Source organism: Epinephelus moara, chromosome 14 (genome assembly GCF_006386435.1).
Source record: "Epinephelus moara isolate mb chromosome 14, YSFRI_EMoa_1.0, whole genome shotgun sequence".
Lineage (NCBI taxonomy): Eukaryota > Metazoa > Chordata > Actinopteri > Perciformes > Serranidae > Epinephelus > Epinephelus moara.
Window position 1 is genome coordinate 34913702 of NC_065519.1, and position 19275 is coordinate 34932976.

The following is a 19275-nucleotide window of genomic DNA, read 5'->3' on the forward strand; positions in this document are numbered from 1 at the left end:
TGTTTTCTCTCCCCCCCCCCCCCCCGCTTTAAGCTCCTGTCGAGGGCCCAGCGCATTCATAAAGAATTTATCATTGGGCTATTTTTAACCGGTGCAGTGAGAACTCCTACGCTGAACGAATGTGTGAGAGAGTGATGGCGGAGAGTCGTGCTCAGTCAAGATGTAGTAGATTGTGGCTTCTTGTGGAAACTGAAGTCATAAACTTTCACAGCCATATTAAACAGACGGGTGCAAAGCTTTAGCCATTACTTAATGCTTGTTTGGTTATGTGCAAATATCAATTAAAGCATAACATTTGGGAGAGGAATAGAAGTGTTTGCTTTTTAAAATCTGCTTTTGTTGGTCTTGGTTCTGTGCTCCTCATGGAATTTTTTTTATTGTCTTTCACATAAATGGCTCCAAAATTGATTTCTTGGTCAACTGTTGCTGCTGGATTTGCATGTCCTTGATATTTGCATAACAGGCTTCAGGTCCATTCATTCACAAATGCAGCAAACTGTTGCATAAAGAAGAGCTTTGGCAACTGTTTGAGCTGCTGTGGGTGTATGCTCACATTGTGTCAGTAAATATGTGTCTGATAGGACATAATATGGTGTAAAGGGTGTATTATTCATACAGTAAAGACCACCCATATTCTTTTCATGGCATTGAGGAAATCCTCCAGGGTGTCTCGGCCTATTCAGTCCTCTGCTCCTGTTATGGTGGGTGTCATTCACTACTGTCCGTACACACAGCGTCCGCTCCATTGAAGGAGTGAGGGCGCTGCTGGGGCGGCTCTTGGTGCAAGTCCGCACAAAAAAACACGTAGACTGCACAGGCACCATTGTACCTCACAGACAAGAGGTTTCTTTGTCGAGGCATAAGAGCAACCGATGTCGAGATGAGGATATGATGGCGGCCCCTGCTGCCTCTGTGCCCTCTCACCACATAGCATATGAGTATCTCCACCCTGGCACATGTTCATATACACACAGTGAAGGGAATAAAGATGATTCGGAAAAAGACTAGATGAAATGAACAGTTGTCAGTCTTGGACTTGATGCTTCTTGCAGTGCACTTTCCAGTCTTTATAATCAGTCTATATTTCCAGTACTGTAATGTCTTCTTGCTTGGATTTTCTCATGATTGATTGAATACATTTCTTTAGGCTGCAATTTTTTCCTTTGTTTAGCTGTGGTGGTTCTTGCTGCTTATGGATCTTCCTCTATTTATTCCAAACAAACCGGGGCTGCTGGAAACATAAATTGCTTCACTTCCTGTGCACTACAAATACTTTATTTCCAAGGAAACATTGAGCAGATGCTGGGTGTGTAGACCAGCACGAGGCCTTCATGAACTATTACTGTTGGTTGAATCTCTGCTTGATTGAAAATAAAATAAATTATTTACTGCACATGGTAATGTCATTGATTGTGACATTAAACATGCTTGTCTAAATGCATTAAATGCAGTTGAAGGTAATTTTTAAAGACACTGAGGGACCCAACACAGGCCAGCTTGCACTGACAGTGTCTCTCTAACCTTTTCCCTCTTTCTTCTCTTTCTTCCAGATCATGCCCCCTAGATAGCAGCCTCGTCCTCCTCTCCACTCCCCCTCCCTGCCCCTTGGCCCCTTCCTCTACCTTCCTGGTCCAGCACCATCACTGCCACCTGTGTCACCACAGCCGCCATGCCCCCCAGGAAGAGGACGCGGCCGGGCCTGGGCTTCCTGTGCTGCTTCGGCAGCAGCGAGCCACCGGAGATCAACCTCAAGGACAGCGTGCCCCTGCAGCTGCTGGAGTTCAGTGCCCCCATGCCGCCCGCTGAGGAGCTGCACGCACGTTTCTCCGAACTGGTGGTGAGTAAAGATTTAGCAATCCTTATAGCTGAGCAAGCTAGTTGAATGGTTTCTTGGGATGTCATCCAAAGCAAATGCATGCCCCTAAAGAATCTAAGTCCTAATGCTTAACATAAAGCACTTTGGACTAGGGTTGGGAATGTCTAGACACCTCACAGTTCCATTCCAAATCAGAGGAACATTGTCTATCACATTACAAGCAAATAAAACATTCTACATTATTTTGCAGATTTTCATTCTGGATCAACGCTAACAACTGTATTTGGGTCTGGTAATAATCCATAATTCAAATAAACTTGAATTAGCTTCCATTATCTTTTATTAATACATCAGTAGTTACAAATGGAAGGGATGTGTAAACAGGGAGGTTACACACCCAGCCCTTCCTAAGTCTTGCCACTTTTTGCTCTGTGCCCCATTTACAGTTGAGCAAGCTTGGTACCTGGTTAATCCGGTGCCTCTGTCAACTTCCCCCTTTCCCTTTCCTTGGATATGCTGTGTGCTAGGCTCGTATACGTTGCATAAATAAGCAGCCACACCACCTATCAATCAGTATTTGAGCAGCCTTTTCCACATGAGGCCCAGGCCGTACAGATGCAAATGTCTGGCTCATTCAGCTAGCAAACTAGCTTAGCGTCACTATGATACTTCACATGTACCAGATTCACATAGAACACAGCAGTAAAACACTGTCTTACCTGAACTACTGGGATGCCACTTTGCGCCATCAAGGCAACAAAGACACACTGCGGCACCCGGCTAAATGGAACAGGCACACCAGGTTTCACATGGTTGATATATAGGTCTGACCGCGCAACAGTAGCTAAGTACATCAGCACTTTGGATTGGTCACTGACTTTTCTGCATCACAACATAATCTTTCAAGAGAGAGTTGTGATGCATGTAAGAATTGTTTTGTTTTTTTTTCTTATCTACCACCTTTACTTTGGACTGGTGATGAGGGAGTGTCTTATACATGTGACATTTAGATTTATCACCACTTCATTTGTTTCAGTAGTGGAGCAGAGCCACATTTAGCAATTAATTGGGCATTTAGTCCACTGAATCCTACTGCAATATGACCCCAGTGGTTTCACGGTCCACATAACGCTTGACTCAGTCTTATAGAAGGTTTTACCATGTGAACGAAATGCCTGCTTGTTAGCAGCTGCTCTGTGAATTACCTTGACAGTATAGTATGGGTAATTTTCTAATATGCTTTTTGTAGGAGTGGAGTCTCTAGCTGCACCTTTTTAGGACAGACAGAGTAGCTGGATAATTGCATATCTACCTGTCGCCATCCACTGAATCAGTTTAATGAGTCTGTTCAACTTGAATGTCTGTGCAGTCCTGTGCTGTTGTGTATGCTGCACCAATTTCCAAACTTAGTCACCACACAGAAATTCTGCTCATTAAAGTGAAAACACAAATAAAATATATGAAGTGGGCTCAAAACAGTAATTTAGTACAATACAAGTCCTGGGATTGTCTTTTTCTTAATGCTGAGCAGTCCAATTCTTTTCCTCCCTTTGCGTGCTGCTCATTACCCCGACCAAACAGGATTAGGGACAGGAATTGGAAGGGACTGGATCTTGTGGAGGGCGTCTTGATGATTGGGTGAGGCCACGCCCCAACCTCATCCCCAAACCCCCATTCCACAAATACAGAAGCTCATCCTTTCCACTACACGCAGCCCACCCTTGTGTGACAGTTCCCATCTCGTGCACAGATCACACTTGTTGGCAGAGGATGTTGCTCTGTACCGGTGCCAGACTGGCATGGCTGTGTTGGCATGTAACCATGGTGTGGAGAGGGATCAGGGCACAGCTGTCAGAACGAAGAAGTCTGTTGTGGGGTTTCAGCTGTCATGCAAGCTGGTTCTGGGTTTGCTGGAAGAAAAGGGCTTTGCTGTTTCTGTCTCTTTGTTTGCTCAGTTCCTGTCTGTCTCTGTTTGGGTCCTGTCTGTCTCCATCTCAGCGCCTCTGCCATGATCCCTCAACCTCGGATGTCCTTCTTCCTCTGTCTCCATGTAGCTCAACAATGTGTTCAGCAGCATGGCTGTAGGACTGCTTCTGCCGCTGTCAGGTCTTGGGGAGTGCTAAACTTCACCGCCTGCAGGATATATCACTTGTCCAACTGTCAAAATCAATTCAGGAGATTGAGCGAAATTCCACTTGTGATAGGAAATTATTCACTATTATCAAGGCAGATGTTTTCCCAATGGTAATCCTTTCCCGTTTTGTTTTTTTTTCTTCAGCTAATTGACCTGATTTCATCCTAAATTTGCTGTCTAGGCTGGCTTTATAATCACTGGTAATGCGCAAACAATTAAACCTCAGTAGCTGCAGTATATTTATTGGCTTGATTAGAGAACATTAAAAGTTAGGATTGTAACAATCAAGACATTGATTGCCTCAATCAGTATCCCAGACTGGAATGACCTAATGCCCTTTCAGCTGTGCAGTGACTAAAGAGCAGTTCTTGAGGACCAACAGGTTGTTTTTTGACTAACTAGATGTCCTGTGTGGTCTGAAAAATAAGGCACACACGAGGTTATTTCATAGAGGAAAGTTTTGGAAAGCAAACAGAAACATGTATTGTTGGGATAAAATCAAAACATGCCTTTCATATGGGAGCACTAAGCCAAATCACAGCACTCCTCACGGTTGAGAGGACTAAATGACCCACAGCTTATTTTTGGGGTAAATGTCTGAGCTTGCGATGAAGCTGACACAGATGCATGAGCTGAAGAAGAAGCAAAGCAGACGGGTTCACCCCCGATTTCAAAAACTCTTGACTTGCAGCTTTGTCGACTCAGGAGAGAAAGCAGATTTGGCATTTTCTCATTGGACCTGGGCCCTTCCACATGTTGGGAATAGATTATTCTTCAGATGGTTGTTGGATGGCTACATCTGATGGTGTCATTCAGATGTCTTGTCTTTAGGGTAATGTCTGTGTAGGCTCATCTTGTCTTTACTTTACCGCACAACTCCAGCATTGAATGTAGCACTCAAAGGTTAAAGTCCAATTGTAATTACATTGGAAACGTTTTTGGTTTAACTCATCATTATGAAGTAAAAGTTGACTGCACAATGTAATGACTATAGAATAATGATACCATCAGTATTGTGATTGGTTCTCTATAAGCCTGGCTTTCAGTGTGCAGTTCTGTCTGCCATCGGATACAATCTCTTGGGAAAATGAAGGCTCCATTTACATCGCAAAGGACGTGTCTCAACCATTGCGCAACCAAAACATGAAGAGTATGGTGCTTTTGTTTTCCTGGTAGCTATAGGTAGCTATCATCTGTTACCAAAGAGTATTGATGTGTTTTATCTGCAGTTATGATCCCCAGTAGCAGTAATGTTGGTATTATCAGTCTTCTCGCTGGTAGTCTGGTTTGCTTGTGTAGGTTATATAGAGACATCAGTACTAGAATTGAGGCAGTTTGATAACCAGTTAGAAGCGCCAAGTAGTTGCTTTTATAGTAATAAAAAAAGATAAAAACACATTGAAATTATTCTTGACTACAAAAAGGGATGATTAAATGTGATAACAGTTGGACTGTAAAGTCTCATGGTAGAATGTTTAAAAAAGGAAAAATGATGTTCCAGTTAGATGATCACTCAGCCCGTGACAGTTTGATTCATGTGTGCTTTGATTGGATGACCAATGCACAAAATGCTTGTAACTAACGACGGTCATCTGGCCAAGCTGTTGGTCCCCCACATCTGTTTTACTGATCCAGCAGCCGACGTGCCGACACATTCGGCCAGTCATCCAAAAATCAGTACAACCAGACGTGGAGCAGTCGCTCTGTCTCCGTGCATGTAACGCTGACATAGAGAGCAACTGTTGGGAGGCGAGGAGCTTTGCTACAGGGGAGGAAATAAAGAAAAATAGAGAATAACATAACATAGCACGTTTCCATGGCAACAGGAGATGGGATTATTGTTATGAAAGCCTTTCCTGAGGAGAAGAATGAGACTCAATGGAGCCTCTGGAGTGGGAGCGACAGATCTGGGCCAAACGGAGGAGTAAACCACCTCCACGTGTCTTCGTGTCCATAATGGGGTCTTGCACTGTGTCTAGAGACTGCACAGTGCACACTCAGCTTACACTGTTAGCAAGAGAAAAGACTTTAGCTGACGTGTCTCAGAGATATTGTATGAAAAACTGTTGGCCAGAAAATTCTTTTATTGTACAATGGTTGTTGCTTGGAATAATAACAGGAGTATGTGGGATGATGTGTCTGTCCCTTATGCATTTTTGGAAGATCACTTGGTTTGAATAAAAAAGGTGGAATAGAATAAACAGATAAATTACTAAAGTAATAAACAGGTTACTTCTCACTGTATATATGTTTCAACCATGTCTTAACCCAAAGACACACCAGTACTCAAAAGTATCTCAAAACCACACTGTCAGTGCCAGAAAGATGGCACCCAAGGTGGCTGCCTATGTTGCCTATAGGAAGATTCGCCCCACACACTTGCCTCCTGCTCTCAACACTCTATTACATTATACCTAAAAGTCTGAAGAATTCTTGGATTGAAAACCTTTAAGCAGCCTTTACCAACTTCTTTGCTACTGCATAAAAAATGTTGAAGCATAGAGTAAGTAATGTGGCAAAAAGAGATGACCTATTGTCCTTGGTGTGTGGCTGACAAACCTAATACTGCAGAGTAAACATGTGTGGGATCCATCTTTGGTTCCCTTGTGTAAACACTCTATCTTCTCTGCCAAATGTGCAACAATTCATCCTGGAGAAAGACTGAAAAAACTTGCTTCCAAGTCTGCCATAAACCCATAAAGCCTCCCGTGCCAATAACGACCTTGACTAACCCATGCAAATAAGCCTGGAAGCAGTCGCCACTGATTTGGACACAATGAACAAAGACCACATCAGAGGAACTAATTGATCGCATCAATTAAACTACACATTTGCAGCTGGCTGCAGAATTTCCCGATAGCACTTCTGGGTTCTGTTTTTTGGATCTGGGTGCATTTTAAACAGTTTCTTTCCACTAGTGTTTCAAGGCTCGCACGCATAGTTGATATATAGGCCATGTGTGAAGACTGGCCGCGTTTCAAGAACAATGACAGCTTTATTTTTGCTTTGTCAAGGCAATTCCCTGCTAATAACATTTTATCATCAAATGTGAAATTGCTCGCATATTTAGGTAATTGAGAATGAGTCCTGCTCAGTCATTTGGGTTCTTGGATACATTTCTCCCTAGTGGCAGTTTAGTCCTTCAAAGAGAGCAAAGCGTGAGGTTGTTTGGGGACAGCTAGACTTGCATTTACAAGTTTCAGCTGACTGCGGTGAACACATTGCGATTACTGTGGAAAGGTCGGCATATGGTCGCAATGTGTTGACGCATTTGCAAGGGCCTGAACTCATGCTGTGCCACTGAAGCGCTGCAGAGTCAAATCTTTGAAAAGACAAATAAATACCAGAGGTAGGACCAAGTGATTGTTATGTAGGTCACAAGTAAGTCTCAAGTCTTTGTACTTGAGTCCCTAGTCAAGTCCTATGCCAGGACTGACAGGTCCCACTTCAGGTCCCACGTCCTAAACTTTGAGTTTCGAGTCCTAAATAAGTAATAATGCATTTTTCACCAAATGCCACTTTAACAACAAGTAATAATGCATCTTGAGCTAATGCTATGTAAGCTAAGCATTAGGTAGTTAACTTTCTTAACATTAGCTTTGGCTTACCATTCTTTGTGAAACATCAAATGTCGAATGAAGTTGGAATTTGTTGCATCTCCATCTGTAATTTTCAACCTGCAAGTTTTGCGTACTGTAGTTCCTTTTTTTTGTTGACTGTAACATTGTTTTTGTATGCATATAAAGATTCCCAACTGGTGCTCAATAATGTAACATTAGTCCTTAGTTGCTCCCTCCTGCATCTTGATTGGATGCTGTCAGATTGGTTCAATCAAAGTGGATCATTTGGGGATTAAAGTGTCAGCTTGCTGGGACTGAATAGTGCTAATGATAGATGATTTAGACAATGAAGGGAAATTAATTGATTTGTGTCTGACCTTTTCATAAACACAGTTTGTAATCTTTGGGCTTTAGTGAAGGTATCAAGTCAAAAGGCTCAAGTCCAAGTGAAGTCACGAGTCATCGGTGTTAAAGATCAAGTCGAGTTGCAAGTCTTTTTTGATTTAAAGTCATCAAATTTCTGACTCGAGTCTGACTCTCGTCCAAGTCATGTGGCTGAAATGCACACCTCTGATAGTTACAGAAGAAGACAAAATGCAACAGATTCAGAGGCACTCAGGAAAGAGAATCTGCTGTAGAACAGAGTTGAGTGCAATTGCTTGCTTTAGGTTGTAGTTAGGAAAGAAAATGGCCATGTCTGACTCAACATCCGCATGACATTACTCTTTTTGCATTAAGATTGCAAATGAATGCTCTCCCCAAATGAATTTTTAAAAAGGAAGACCCTGTCTGTCGCCCATCTGTAAAGAGTAGTGTGTTGAGATGAGAGAGGATATGATATACAGTATATCATGCCAAATTGGCGCAACTGAATCAGGTCTACTAGGCCAACATCTGGCAAGTACAGTGCTGGCAGACATCAGATTAGTGTGTGTTCTCTCTGTCCTCTTTTTCTATCTGCTTTGCCTGTCTGTCTCTTTCTCAGTGTGGGAGCCTCATTCTTTCTTTCTCTGTCTCGTAATTTGGGACAGTTTTAATCCAACCACTCTGGGCATAGGTCCAGCTGTCCAGTGTCAGGCACTGCATCTGTACGCCACAACCTTTTAATAGCGTCCACTCCACGTGACTCCCATTCACAGTCCAAACCGGGCTCTTTAAAACATAAATCCTCTCCTAATGTTCCCTCCAGTGTGACTTTCGAGCCGAACGTGAATCAAAAATGTGTTGCATAACAAGAGGGAATGGAAATGTTCTCCACCCTCTGAGCCACTGGGAGCGAGTTTCCTCCACAGTGTACGCCCTGGGATGCACCATCTTTCCTTTCTGTTTCCCTCCGTCTTTCACTCGTATTATTCTAACTGGCTTCCCATTTCTAATGCTTCCTACCTCTGTTGTAAAGCCAGCTCTTACTGTCCTGAGCCAACCTTATCATGGAAGTGGTCAAGCCTTGTTTGGACGAGGGGAGAGGCAGTAGGTTAGCAACGGCTACTGACTGACTCATCAAAGAGAGGATACTGTGACTCATCCGAATGCTGCAAAGTGGTGTGATCCCCGCGTGTGCGTGTGCGTGTGCGTGTGTGTGTTTGATTTGTTAAGGGGCGTAAAGCGTAAATATCTTAAGAACAAGAAGTTGGTCTTTGACCTTTTCTTGGCTGTGGCAAATGACTCAGACCAAGTGAGGTTAGGCTTGATGTAGTGCGTGTCCACACACACGTACACACTCAAACACACACACACACAGAAACTCATTTGGGTCAATAATGGCAGCTACAGCTTCCTGTGGGTTCCCTGGAGGCCTCATATGACTTCCTGCCATCTTGCCTGTCTTCCCTCTGCCTTCCTGTCTCGCCCAGAGACTGCTGCAGGATATATATATATACAGTGTATGTCTGTGTGTGTGTGTCAGCACTACACCAGACAGACCCCTCTCAGCCCGTACTGTAAGACTTCACATAAGGTAAAGACATTCATGCGCACTCTGGAAGTTAAGTTGAAGTTAAGTTTGCCACTTAGTTAAGAAATGCCACTTCACAGACGCACATGCATGTGAAAGGATGTCATTCTTGGACCACACACATTTCCTCTTTAGGTGGAGCCTCACACGTTCTCAATCAGTTGTCACGGAGACACACCCACTCCCACTCCTATGCCAGTCACTCACACCTACTCACTCGCTGACCCCACTCTCTTCCTGTATATTTTGCTTCTCTCACATTCCAGTGTTATTTAACCTGGCTTTCATCTTTATCTCAAATGCACACACGTGCAGTTTTCCCCCCTCTCCACTCTGCTTTGTACCTTCTGCCTCTACGTTTTAAGTTCATCTTTAAAATCCGCTCTTGTCTTGGATTGGACATACAGTCTAAACAACAGTAGCGGGTATTTAGGCTTTCCCACTCTGCTCTGACTTCACTCCCATGTGTCATTGCGACTCATTCCCGTCTCTTCCTTTACACTCTTTCCATATGGTGTAGATAAACGCTTTAAATCTCCCACAGACACGATGTATCATCTGACTCCTGTTATGTCATACAAATGAATTTATATAAGCCATGACTAGTAGCAAATGTGCTAAGATGTCTTCATCATCATAATCCCTGGGGGGTATTGCAGTACATCATGCATTTGTTATCTATGCTCACTTTCACCTCTATGATCTCCAATATGATCCTGGAATGTTGACATTTGGAAGAATAGCTCAACATTTTGGAGAAAACATTTGCTCTTAAGAGTGAGATGGTGGGTGTAAGGGTGTGTTCAGCCTAGTTTAGCATAAAGACAGGAGGGGCCAACAGCTAGCCTGGCTCTTTACGAGAGGGGAAAAAAGCGCTTACCAACACTTCCAAAAAGTGTGTTGATATAGGGGGCGAAGTGAATGATAGACACTTTATAACCATACAGAGATGAGAGGAAAGAGAAGAGATTGGAGGAGAGACTTACTAGCTGGCTACAGTTAAAACCCGTACTGTTGATAACGTCATGATCAGAAATTAATTTAATGTTTAGTCTGAAGGTACCTTCAATTTGTGTTTCATGTCATTCGGTGGATTTATGCTGCCTCTGGGGCTGGTTCTCGAATTAGAATTTGTGCTGTCTCATTTTTGTATGCCCAGTGCCAGCATGGACAAAAAGTATAGAAGAATCTTGCAACACACCTCGTTTTGTTTTGTTTTGTTTTGTTTTGTTTTGTTTTCTTCCCTTTTTATTTTTCTCTCTTATTTATTCTATAATTATTATTATTATGATTTATTTTCATTTATTTATTTATTCCTTCTTTGCTGCTGTTGTTATTAATATCATCATTATCACTGAAATATCCACACATACAAGCACTTATAAATACAGATTACACACATACTTACACACACACACTTACACACACATACACGTGTGCAGCATATACACAAAAATCCCCAATTAGTTAGGCTACCTCCTTGTCTATCCATCGTCTGTCCGTCTCGTCATCTGTCTGTCTGTCTGTCTGTTTTGTCTACCTATCTATCTGTCTGTTTGTCTGTCTGTCTGCTGGTCTGTTTGTCAGCATATATGTAAGGCCACACAATAACCCTCCTCCTACTTGTTTACCATCAAAGATCAATGTTAACAACACAAGGTGTATTACTATGTAAATATTTACTTTCTGTTTGATTATTTACCTTACTTCTTCCTTATGTTGTTTAACTTTTTTTTAGTTCTGTAAATAAAAATAAAGCAGATCGCCTAAAATATTTTCGGAAACATATTTTAGCTCACTGTTTAACTGTAAAATAAGATTGTTTGTTACCAGCTGGCCACCAACGTGTTTGTGGACAAGCCAAAACCAACCAGCATTACGTCACCTACTAGTGGGAGCCTTTATTTGTCCAGTGGTGCAATGCATTCTGGTAGTTGTAGGTTTTCTACCTTTTGAGCAAAAACAAATGCAACAGGCCTTTTTCTCTGTTTTCTATGGTCATTTAGCACAGATTTCAAAAGTATGTGTATTTCTACTGCATACCCAGCCAAGTTTTATGAAAAGAACACCTTTGCAGCAGTGAAATACTTCGTCATTTCACTCTTGGAAAGAAAGTAAATAAGTTTACTTCCTCAAATGTTGAACTATTCCTTTGAGTAAAATCAATGGTGGATACACCCTTATGGTGATGTATAAATGCAGTAATAACTATATGAGCCATAAGTACAAAATTATATTGGGACTAGGCTTAACTTTTAATCACTAATGAAAACAAGAGTTTTCTTTCCAAGCTCTATCTTTGTCTCCACCATATCTTCTGTATTATCTCAGCACATATTGGAAGCCCGCCAGTCTTGGACAGGAACAACAGCAGGAATTTGAATGATAGGGTAGGTCAGTGGGTCTGCAGCGGACATGACAGTCAAAGCCCATGACCGCGACACCCTTAACATTATTCAATAGGCAGTTGTGGAGGAAATATGTAAGAAGAGGTTAAGAAGTCTGTATATTTCCCCTCCCAGGCAGCAGGTGTAACAATATTAGTTTTGGTTTATGTGAATTCTCAACTGGAGCGTGCTGGCGAAGGAGGACGGGGGCACATCAAGAGAAGGTTTTAGAAAGCAAAGTGGAAAGTGGTTGGGTTTTGTTTTGGAAGATTGGGAGAGGGACTGGGTGTTACTTCTTTGGATCATGAGGAGAGGCCATGTGATGCAGATGTAGTATTGGAGCAAATTTTGATGGTGTTGGGGGTTGGAGGTGGAAGAAAACAGTGAAATGTTGCATAACTGGAAAGAAAAGTCCTCTAGCTGGCATGACACGAACATTCTTCCACCCACCCGGTGTCCTCATCCTCAACTTCATCTCTTTTCTCTGATTCAAATGCAGACTGGTACCACTAACATCAGCCCTTTGCCCACCCTGCTACTCCTTTCCTGTTTTGCTATAACTTTGCCATTATCCCATTCATACACCTTCAGTCTTATGTAAAGCCTTTATGTAATCATGTATCTATTTCTAAAAGGAATTCTTGGAAAATAATTAACTTCCTCAGATAGCTTACCTGCTCACCTAACCTGCTGAACCCTAATGTCTCAGACACCTAAATCCTCATTTTCATCGCTGACGTACATCCCGCTCTCATATAACTCCCCCTCCATAGAAGACCTTACATTGAGAAGCCTGAAAGAGAGAGCAAGAGGGAGCACAGAGATCATCTGCCGGGCTCAGCTCCCATCTGGTTCAAATCCAGGGGTCTCATTCTCACTGATTTCCCCACCAGCTCCAAGTATCAGCTCCTCCAAACAGCAGCAGCTTGGACAGCAGGGCTTTGACCCGGCGACCAGGCGACATGCCAGAGACGGGCTGGCTCCTCGGCCTCAGTTTCTAAGCCTGGGGATGTGGAGAGAGGATCGTGGTCCAACTCAAAGCGCAAATCTGTAAAGATTGAAGGACGGAGAGTCAGGGGTTAGATGTTTAGCTGCCACAAGATGGCTAGTATTCTGCTCAAGAGCACACAGCGGCACAAATAACAGCAGCATGCACTTATGGTAGCAGATAAAATAGACCCATGATGTTGAGCTCTGGGTGTGAGTCACAATTCATCATTGAGTTCACGCTGCTGAGATAAAAAAGGCTTTGACCAGAGATTCTAAAGCGTCTTTGTGGTTTCTGTCTGTATTAGACCCCCTTGAAGTTCGCACCCTTCAGATATTTTCTCTTTTTTGCCAAAGCCACAATAATGCTGCGGCTGGTTATCCCATTCAAAGGACTGGGTGAGAGATGATGTCATTCTTCATAGTGTCGGATACTTGGAATGTGGGCCACCTCAGCCTGCCCCATCCAGCTGAATGGATGAAAACAAACCCTGTGAAGCTACTGGCCGGCTTTAAGGGGCCCCACCTCTGGCACTGGTAGCCATCTTCACTTTGGGGGGCCCGGGAGGCCCGGCACTTCTGGCTGACGTCATGGTGGCAAAACCATTATGATGAGATTACTTTGAGCTTGAGCACAAAGCCCTCACGCTATAGCATCTCATCCTCTCCTCGATTTCATTTGTGTTTTTCAGAACCACACAGCCTCTTCCCTCTTCTTTCTGTCTTTCTATCTCCTCCCTCCATCTCTCTCCTTCTCCCCTGAACCCCGATTTATCCGTCTGTCTTTTCCAAGACTTTACTTTTCCTCCCTGGCACACAGAGACTCATTTCCTGGTCTCATATGCATTTCAAAAGGTGCAGGAGGCTCCTTGTACCAAGCTGAAGAATTGAGCAGAGCAGCAGGGTGAATATTAAAACACTCTGTGGTCTGCTGGGACCAGTTCTCAGTCAGACAGTGGGAAGGTTGGGCAATCAAATGTCACTGTGTAAACTCAGCTCATCCAGGGATCTGCAGTCACTTCTTAATGTTTTGCTCCGTATTGTTAGAGGGATAACAGAACAAAAGGGATCGTGTCCTGAGGGATGGGATGATTATATTCATGTGTCTCCCAGTCATTACTTTAAATTATGCCTGACTATTAACGTTAATTTGTTTTTTCTTAATGATTGTTTTTGTGTTAGAAGGGAGTCTTATCTAATCAAATGCAAATTCAATTCAGTGGGTCGTGCAATGCATTAAACACGAATCCGCCTCTCTTGTTGTTGCAGGATGAACTGGACCTGACGGATAAGAACAGGGAGGCCATGTTCGCTCTGCCCGACGAGAAGAAATGGCAGATCTACTGCAGCAAGAAGAAGGTGAGTTGCTCTCTGCTGTGCTTTACCGTACATCAGCTCTAATCTCTGGCTGGCCCTCAGTTGACTTGCTGCCCGAGCCCACAGTTTAGAGCTAAACTGTCAGCAATGAATGTTATTGGAGGGCAGAAGTCATTTTGAATCCACTCAGCCACACAGTCAGCCCCCTCTCCAGCTTCTCATTTCTGCACTGATGTAAACAACAAGCTATATATTGCACAATGTTTTCTGCAGGCAGTAGTACATGCGATAATGTGCGCACATAAACAACACAGAGTACACGAATGCACTCCCTGCCCTTGTTTCCAGACCCTCAATCTCCAAATCTCCCTCCCCACCTTGGAGCGAGCAATTTTCTTGTGCTGTTTAAGAATTGTCAACATACCATGGGAGCACTAGAACATTCTGGTTAGCCCTCTCGTTCACCCCTTCCCCCTCGCCAAAACATCTCTCGTACTCTTCATCCCCTTCAGTGTGTCTCTCCACAACAACTTCGGTCTCACTTTGTGGTCAAATATCCACTAGGAAATGACATTGTGCTCGGAGAAAAAAGGGGAATTCAACCCCCCTCTTTCACTCAATAGCAAATTGAATAAATAGTCGTAAACCCTCCCCTGTGTCTCTTTGCTAATTTGTTTTTTGGCCGAGGGTTTTGTGTTGGAAGCACAACGAGCGTCAGAAACCCCTCCTTTCTCTTTCCATGGCATGCAGTCTCAACTTAGCTGATATGATAGGCTCTGACAACCTCTTAAAAAAAGGAGTAAACACACACCGCTTTGTGTGTGTGTGTGTGTGCAGGCGTGTGTGTGCACCTGCATGTGTAAAAGTTTGTACTTGTGTTCAGGCCAGTATTGAGTTACTAGGAAAAAGAAGAGCAGTGGAATTGTGGTGTGTTTAGAGGGATGTCAAGGCGAGGATGGAAGCTGGAGCACTGCACCAGTTTACAATGAAATGCAATACGGGTAAAAATAATACAAGAGGAGGATGTAATCTTTCGTCTAATACATTATGATAACCATAAGACTTGCAGTGTGCTGTTCCGTTTGAATACATTGTACAGTATCAAAGCGGATTGGATTGTTGGCAGAATGTGCATTTGCACATGTGAACCCACATAAAAGGCACAATTTCAATAATACTCCAATATCAGTTATTTAATATCTCACTGAAGCAACCACAGACATTTATGAAGACTCTTTGTACTGTAATAGAAGGTAGTGGAAACCAACTTCTGGCACTTGTCGAGGCAGATTGGAACCAAAATGGTTAGCAGTGCGCGTCTAAGCTGGGTTCAGAGGTAGGATATATTGGTTTGTCGTTCCTGCCCCATCTCTCCCAGTCAGAAATCATTTCCTCTGTGAGGCTAAGGTGAAAAAAAGCAGCCATATGTCCAGGCCAGGAAACGGAGAGCAAAACCGGGGTAACAGTGCACAGCGGAAAGCCGGAGGAAAAACCAAACAAACCCCCCATTCATGGCTAGAGGCGGCGTAATGGAGAGCGAGGAAAGAAAAAAACAACTGGCGTGCAATATCGGAAAATAACCTGCATGTCTGTGTGTGAATATGCAGGCAGGAAGGCATGAATACCGTCCTCACGTGCACACACCCACACAGACATGAACTATATACATAGGAAAAGACGCAGGTTATTCAGACACAACGCACACACATACACCACACAGTGGTGCCCTGTGTTTCTTAGAATTACAGCATGACAGTGATTTTGAATGGAGAGGAGAGGACAGCAGAATGTCCCTCAGCCGTTCCTGTCAGCGACAAACACTGGTCCCCTTGTTTCCTCCAGCCAAGCGACGGCTCCAGTTGTTGTGGTTAGATAACACTTGGAGGGAGCCACTGAGGGCATGACAAAGGGACAAACTAACTTTGTTCACCTGCGACACAAACTGGCCAACGCATTTTTTCGGCAAAACGCTCAAGCTTTGCCAGTTCAGTTTCTTCGCTGTCCAGTGGAAAACCACATATTTTAAACCATAATCTGAAAAACTAAATACTTCTTTGACTTGCCAGGCTAATAAAACCACTCAAACCCCCTAATTCAAAAGATACAGACAGTGGTGTAGTGGTTACTGATGAGATGGGTGCACTACTAAGTAGATGGGTAGGTTACCATGGAGGAATTGGGTATACTCTTCATATATTCCAATGGCTTTTTGGCTGATGGGTGGGTATGCTGTAAATGACCAGAGAAAGAGGTATACCTGCTTATACCCTCCACTACATCAGTTTGTCACTAGAACAGCATCATGTTTAGTTGGACTTACCGAAATGACTCTCCTGCATCTTGGAACTGGACAAAACATTAGAGGTGGGGTCATGTTCATTCCGATTAAAGTTGCCCAGTGGTGCATGAAGCCAAAAAAGTTTGAATCCCTGGGTACAAAGGTACCCGGATTTTCCACTTTGTTGGACAAGTTGGTTCAGCCTTCCACTAACTTGAATGGGAATAAAAAGAAATATCTGTACAGCTCTTTCCGATAGTGTAATGACTCATTTTGCAGGAGTTGTGATGCTTAAACAATGTATCCACTGATTTGCAGTGGTCTTCTTTCCAATATAAGTCTATGGGAAAACATCTTTCTGGGTTCACACTGGCAACACATGACTGACCTGGAAGTTGTAATATCATGGTTTGGCCACTATGGTTTTAAAGTCTGGTGCACTTCTTGGGGGCCTGGTGTTAAAGCACCATAGTTCAACTTTTAGCCATTTGGGGGCAGAAGAACATGAGTTGACAATCAAGCAATCCAGGATTCTTATAAAGTCATTAAAGCCAACTTCTTAACCAACAATTGGCTACTTACACAGATACAGTGTTAACAATATCATCCATTTGGAGTTGGGTTTTGGCCACCTGCTGAATGTAAGTCTAACATCCACTCTCTTAGCAGTGGTTTGGTCCACCTGAAACCCTGAAATGTTCCTGCTGTGCCAAAACAATAAGCAAAAAACAGGCTAAATCTCGCCACGGAGCCTCCGGAGAACCTCTCTGGTGTCAGTACTAGAGTTACTTTTCACATTATACAAAATCATTTGATCTAATGTAATGTAAAATATCGATTAATGCAACTTTAACAAAGATTTTCAGTGTTCAGTGATGGTGCTCAGCTTTAATCACACCATTTTCACCCCAACATCAAAATTCAAATCCAGTAGTTTAAGAAATTTAAAATAGCAGTTTTAGTTTGTTTATCAAACACCAGTCCTCTTCCAGTGTCTAGCTAATAACAGTCAGCAGTGATGTAAGAGAATTAGCGTAAATATAGTCTCTGTGTACCATGACTAACTCGAACATCTTGTCCAGGCCTTCGGGCTTTACATAAGCCAACCATATCTGCACCTCTGATCTCAGCCACCCAGTCAGCCACAACCAGGGGTGTTGGGTGTCTATCTATGTGTGTGTATGAGAAAGAGTGGACTTCATTCTCTGTAAGCAAGAGAATGAAGGGATGGCTTGTATATGTGTTTAGTGCACAAGTGAAACAGAGATGGCATGAGTAAATGTCTGTTTGAGTGTTTTGCATTCCTGCCTGGGGGGGTTGTGTGTGTGTGTATACATGCGTGTATGCTTGGTTTTGCAAGCATATGACTCGTGTCCAGCAGCCCCCAGGTAGAGAGCACCATATAACATCTAATAGCTCCTGATAATCGTTCAGTGCTGGGAGCCAACAGGGTCTCCTGATGCCCATTAGTAGTGCTGCACTGGCACACACACAAACTGTGTTTTCAGCACATGGTCCCACAATATGGCCCTTTATCAGTGTCAAAACACAAAACAAGCATTCATCCATTTATCAACTGTCCTACTTTTCCCCAAAAAGAGGATTTTCTATATATCAGCCTCGCTGGCCAAAATCATCCAGCCACACATTCTCAGATGCTGTGAGTGGAATGCCGTTGCTTAACATGTGCTTCCTCACTGTACCATATGCACACATTACCCTCTCCTAACGTGGTAGCAGCTTATGTCTTCAATTATTAGCCACATGCGCTTCATTTCCATCACTTGAACTAATGTGACCCCAGGCAAAGACTTATGCTTGAGCATGTGCTAAAACGTGCGTAATGTTAGCTACCTGTAAGGGGCAGCGACCGTTACATAATCTTCCAGAATTCAATATCCTGTCCATTTCCTGCCTCTCTAGGTGAGACTCTATATCCCGACTTCCGTAGATAAATATTCCCCGCAGAGAGATTGGCTCTTTGGAATGTCCAACAGTCCTCCTTGTTGGGTGGACGGGAACATGTTGTGGTGACAGCTGGAGTACAGAGGAAATAATAGACATCCCAACATGTTGCTATAGCACATTGCTATCAAAGTTAGTGGATAGCCAAGTGATACTTCCTGTACTGTAGTAAATTAAGATTACATTGTTAAGAATTTGGTGCATACAAATGGTATATATCAGTGCAGTTAAGCCCTGTGTTGGTGGGCAAATTACACATGTATGTACAAGTGTTTCACCAAATAGTCAAATGGACACATTTAAGCTTCTTTGACACTGCCAAGTTAAAATTTTATCTGGTGTCATTTAGAGTCTCTGTGTTAGATTTAGTCATTGGTATTAGGTGTTTGCTTCTGCAGGGTGTCTGCAGGTCCTTTAAAGGTTTCAATTGAATTCCTTTAAATTCAATTTTAGAAATAGTAGACCTTAAAAGTAAATTTATAGTCTTAAATTTGAATTTGTTAGGTCTTAATTACCACAAACATTTATCTAATTGAATGTATTCATCTTTTATTTCTTAATGTCAAAATGAATCAAGCCCTTCTGTGTGAAAGTCCACATTTCTGATATTACAAATCTTAAACCTACCACCGCACCTAATACTGTCTTGCACTGATCTGTTGGCAAAATGAAGTTTAACCAATCTCACTCTTATAACCATATTCCTACATAAAACCTTCTTCTGTATGGGACCACATATATACCACTTACCTTCATACTCACCTGCAGTGCTTGAGTAAGTTTAAATTTAGTTTAAAATGATTTTGAAAAGCTCTTAAAAAGCATTCAGTTGAAGTGCCTGATACCTGTGGACACCGTGTTCTGAAAATATATAATT

General features: G+C 42.8%; 1 protein-coding gene across 4 annotated transcripts in view; it reads left to right on the top strand.

Moving 5' to 3' along the window:
* Nucleotides 1-19275, top strand: part of daam2 (dishevelled associated activator of morphogenesis 2) — a 117192-nt gene that overhangs the window by 39123 nt on the left and 58794 nt on the right. For all 4 annotated transcript variants that reach the window (XR_007571023.1, XR_007571025.1, XR_007571024.1 and 1 more), the window contains exons 2-3: nucleotides 1551-1837; nucleotides 14108-14197. Coding sequence is in view for 1 of the 4 variants with exons in the window: in XM_050061948.1 (XP_049917905.1) it covers nucleotides 1670-1837; nucleotides 14108-14197 (258 nt within the window). In the remaining 3 variants the exon portion in view is untranslated. The remainder of the gene's footprint in view (nucleotides 1-1550; nucleotides 1838-14107; nucleotides 14198-19275) is intronic.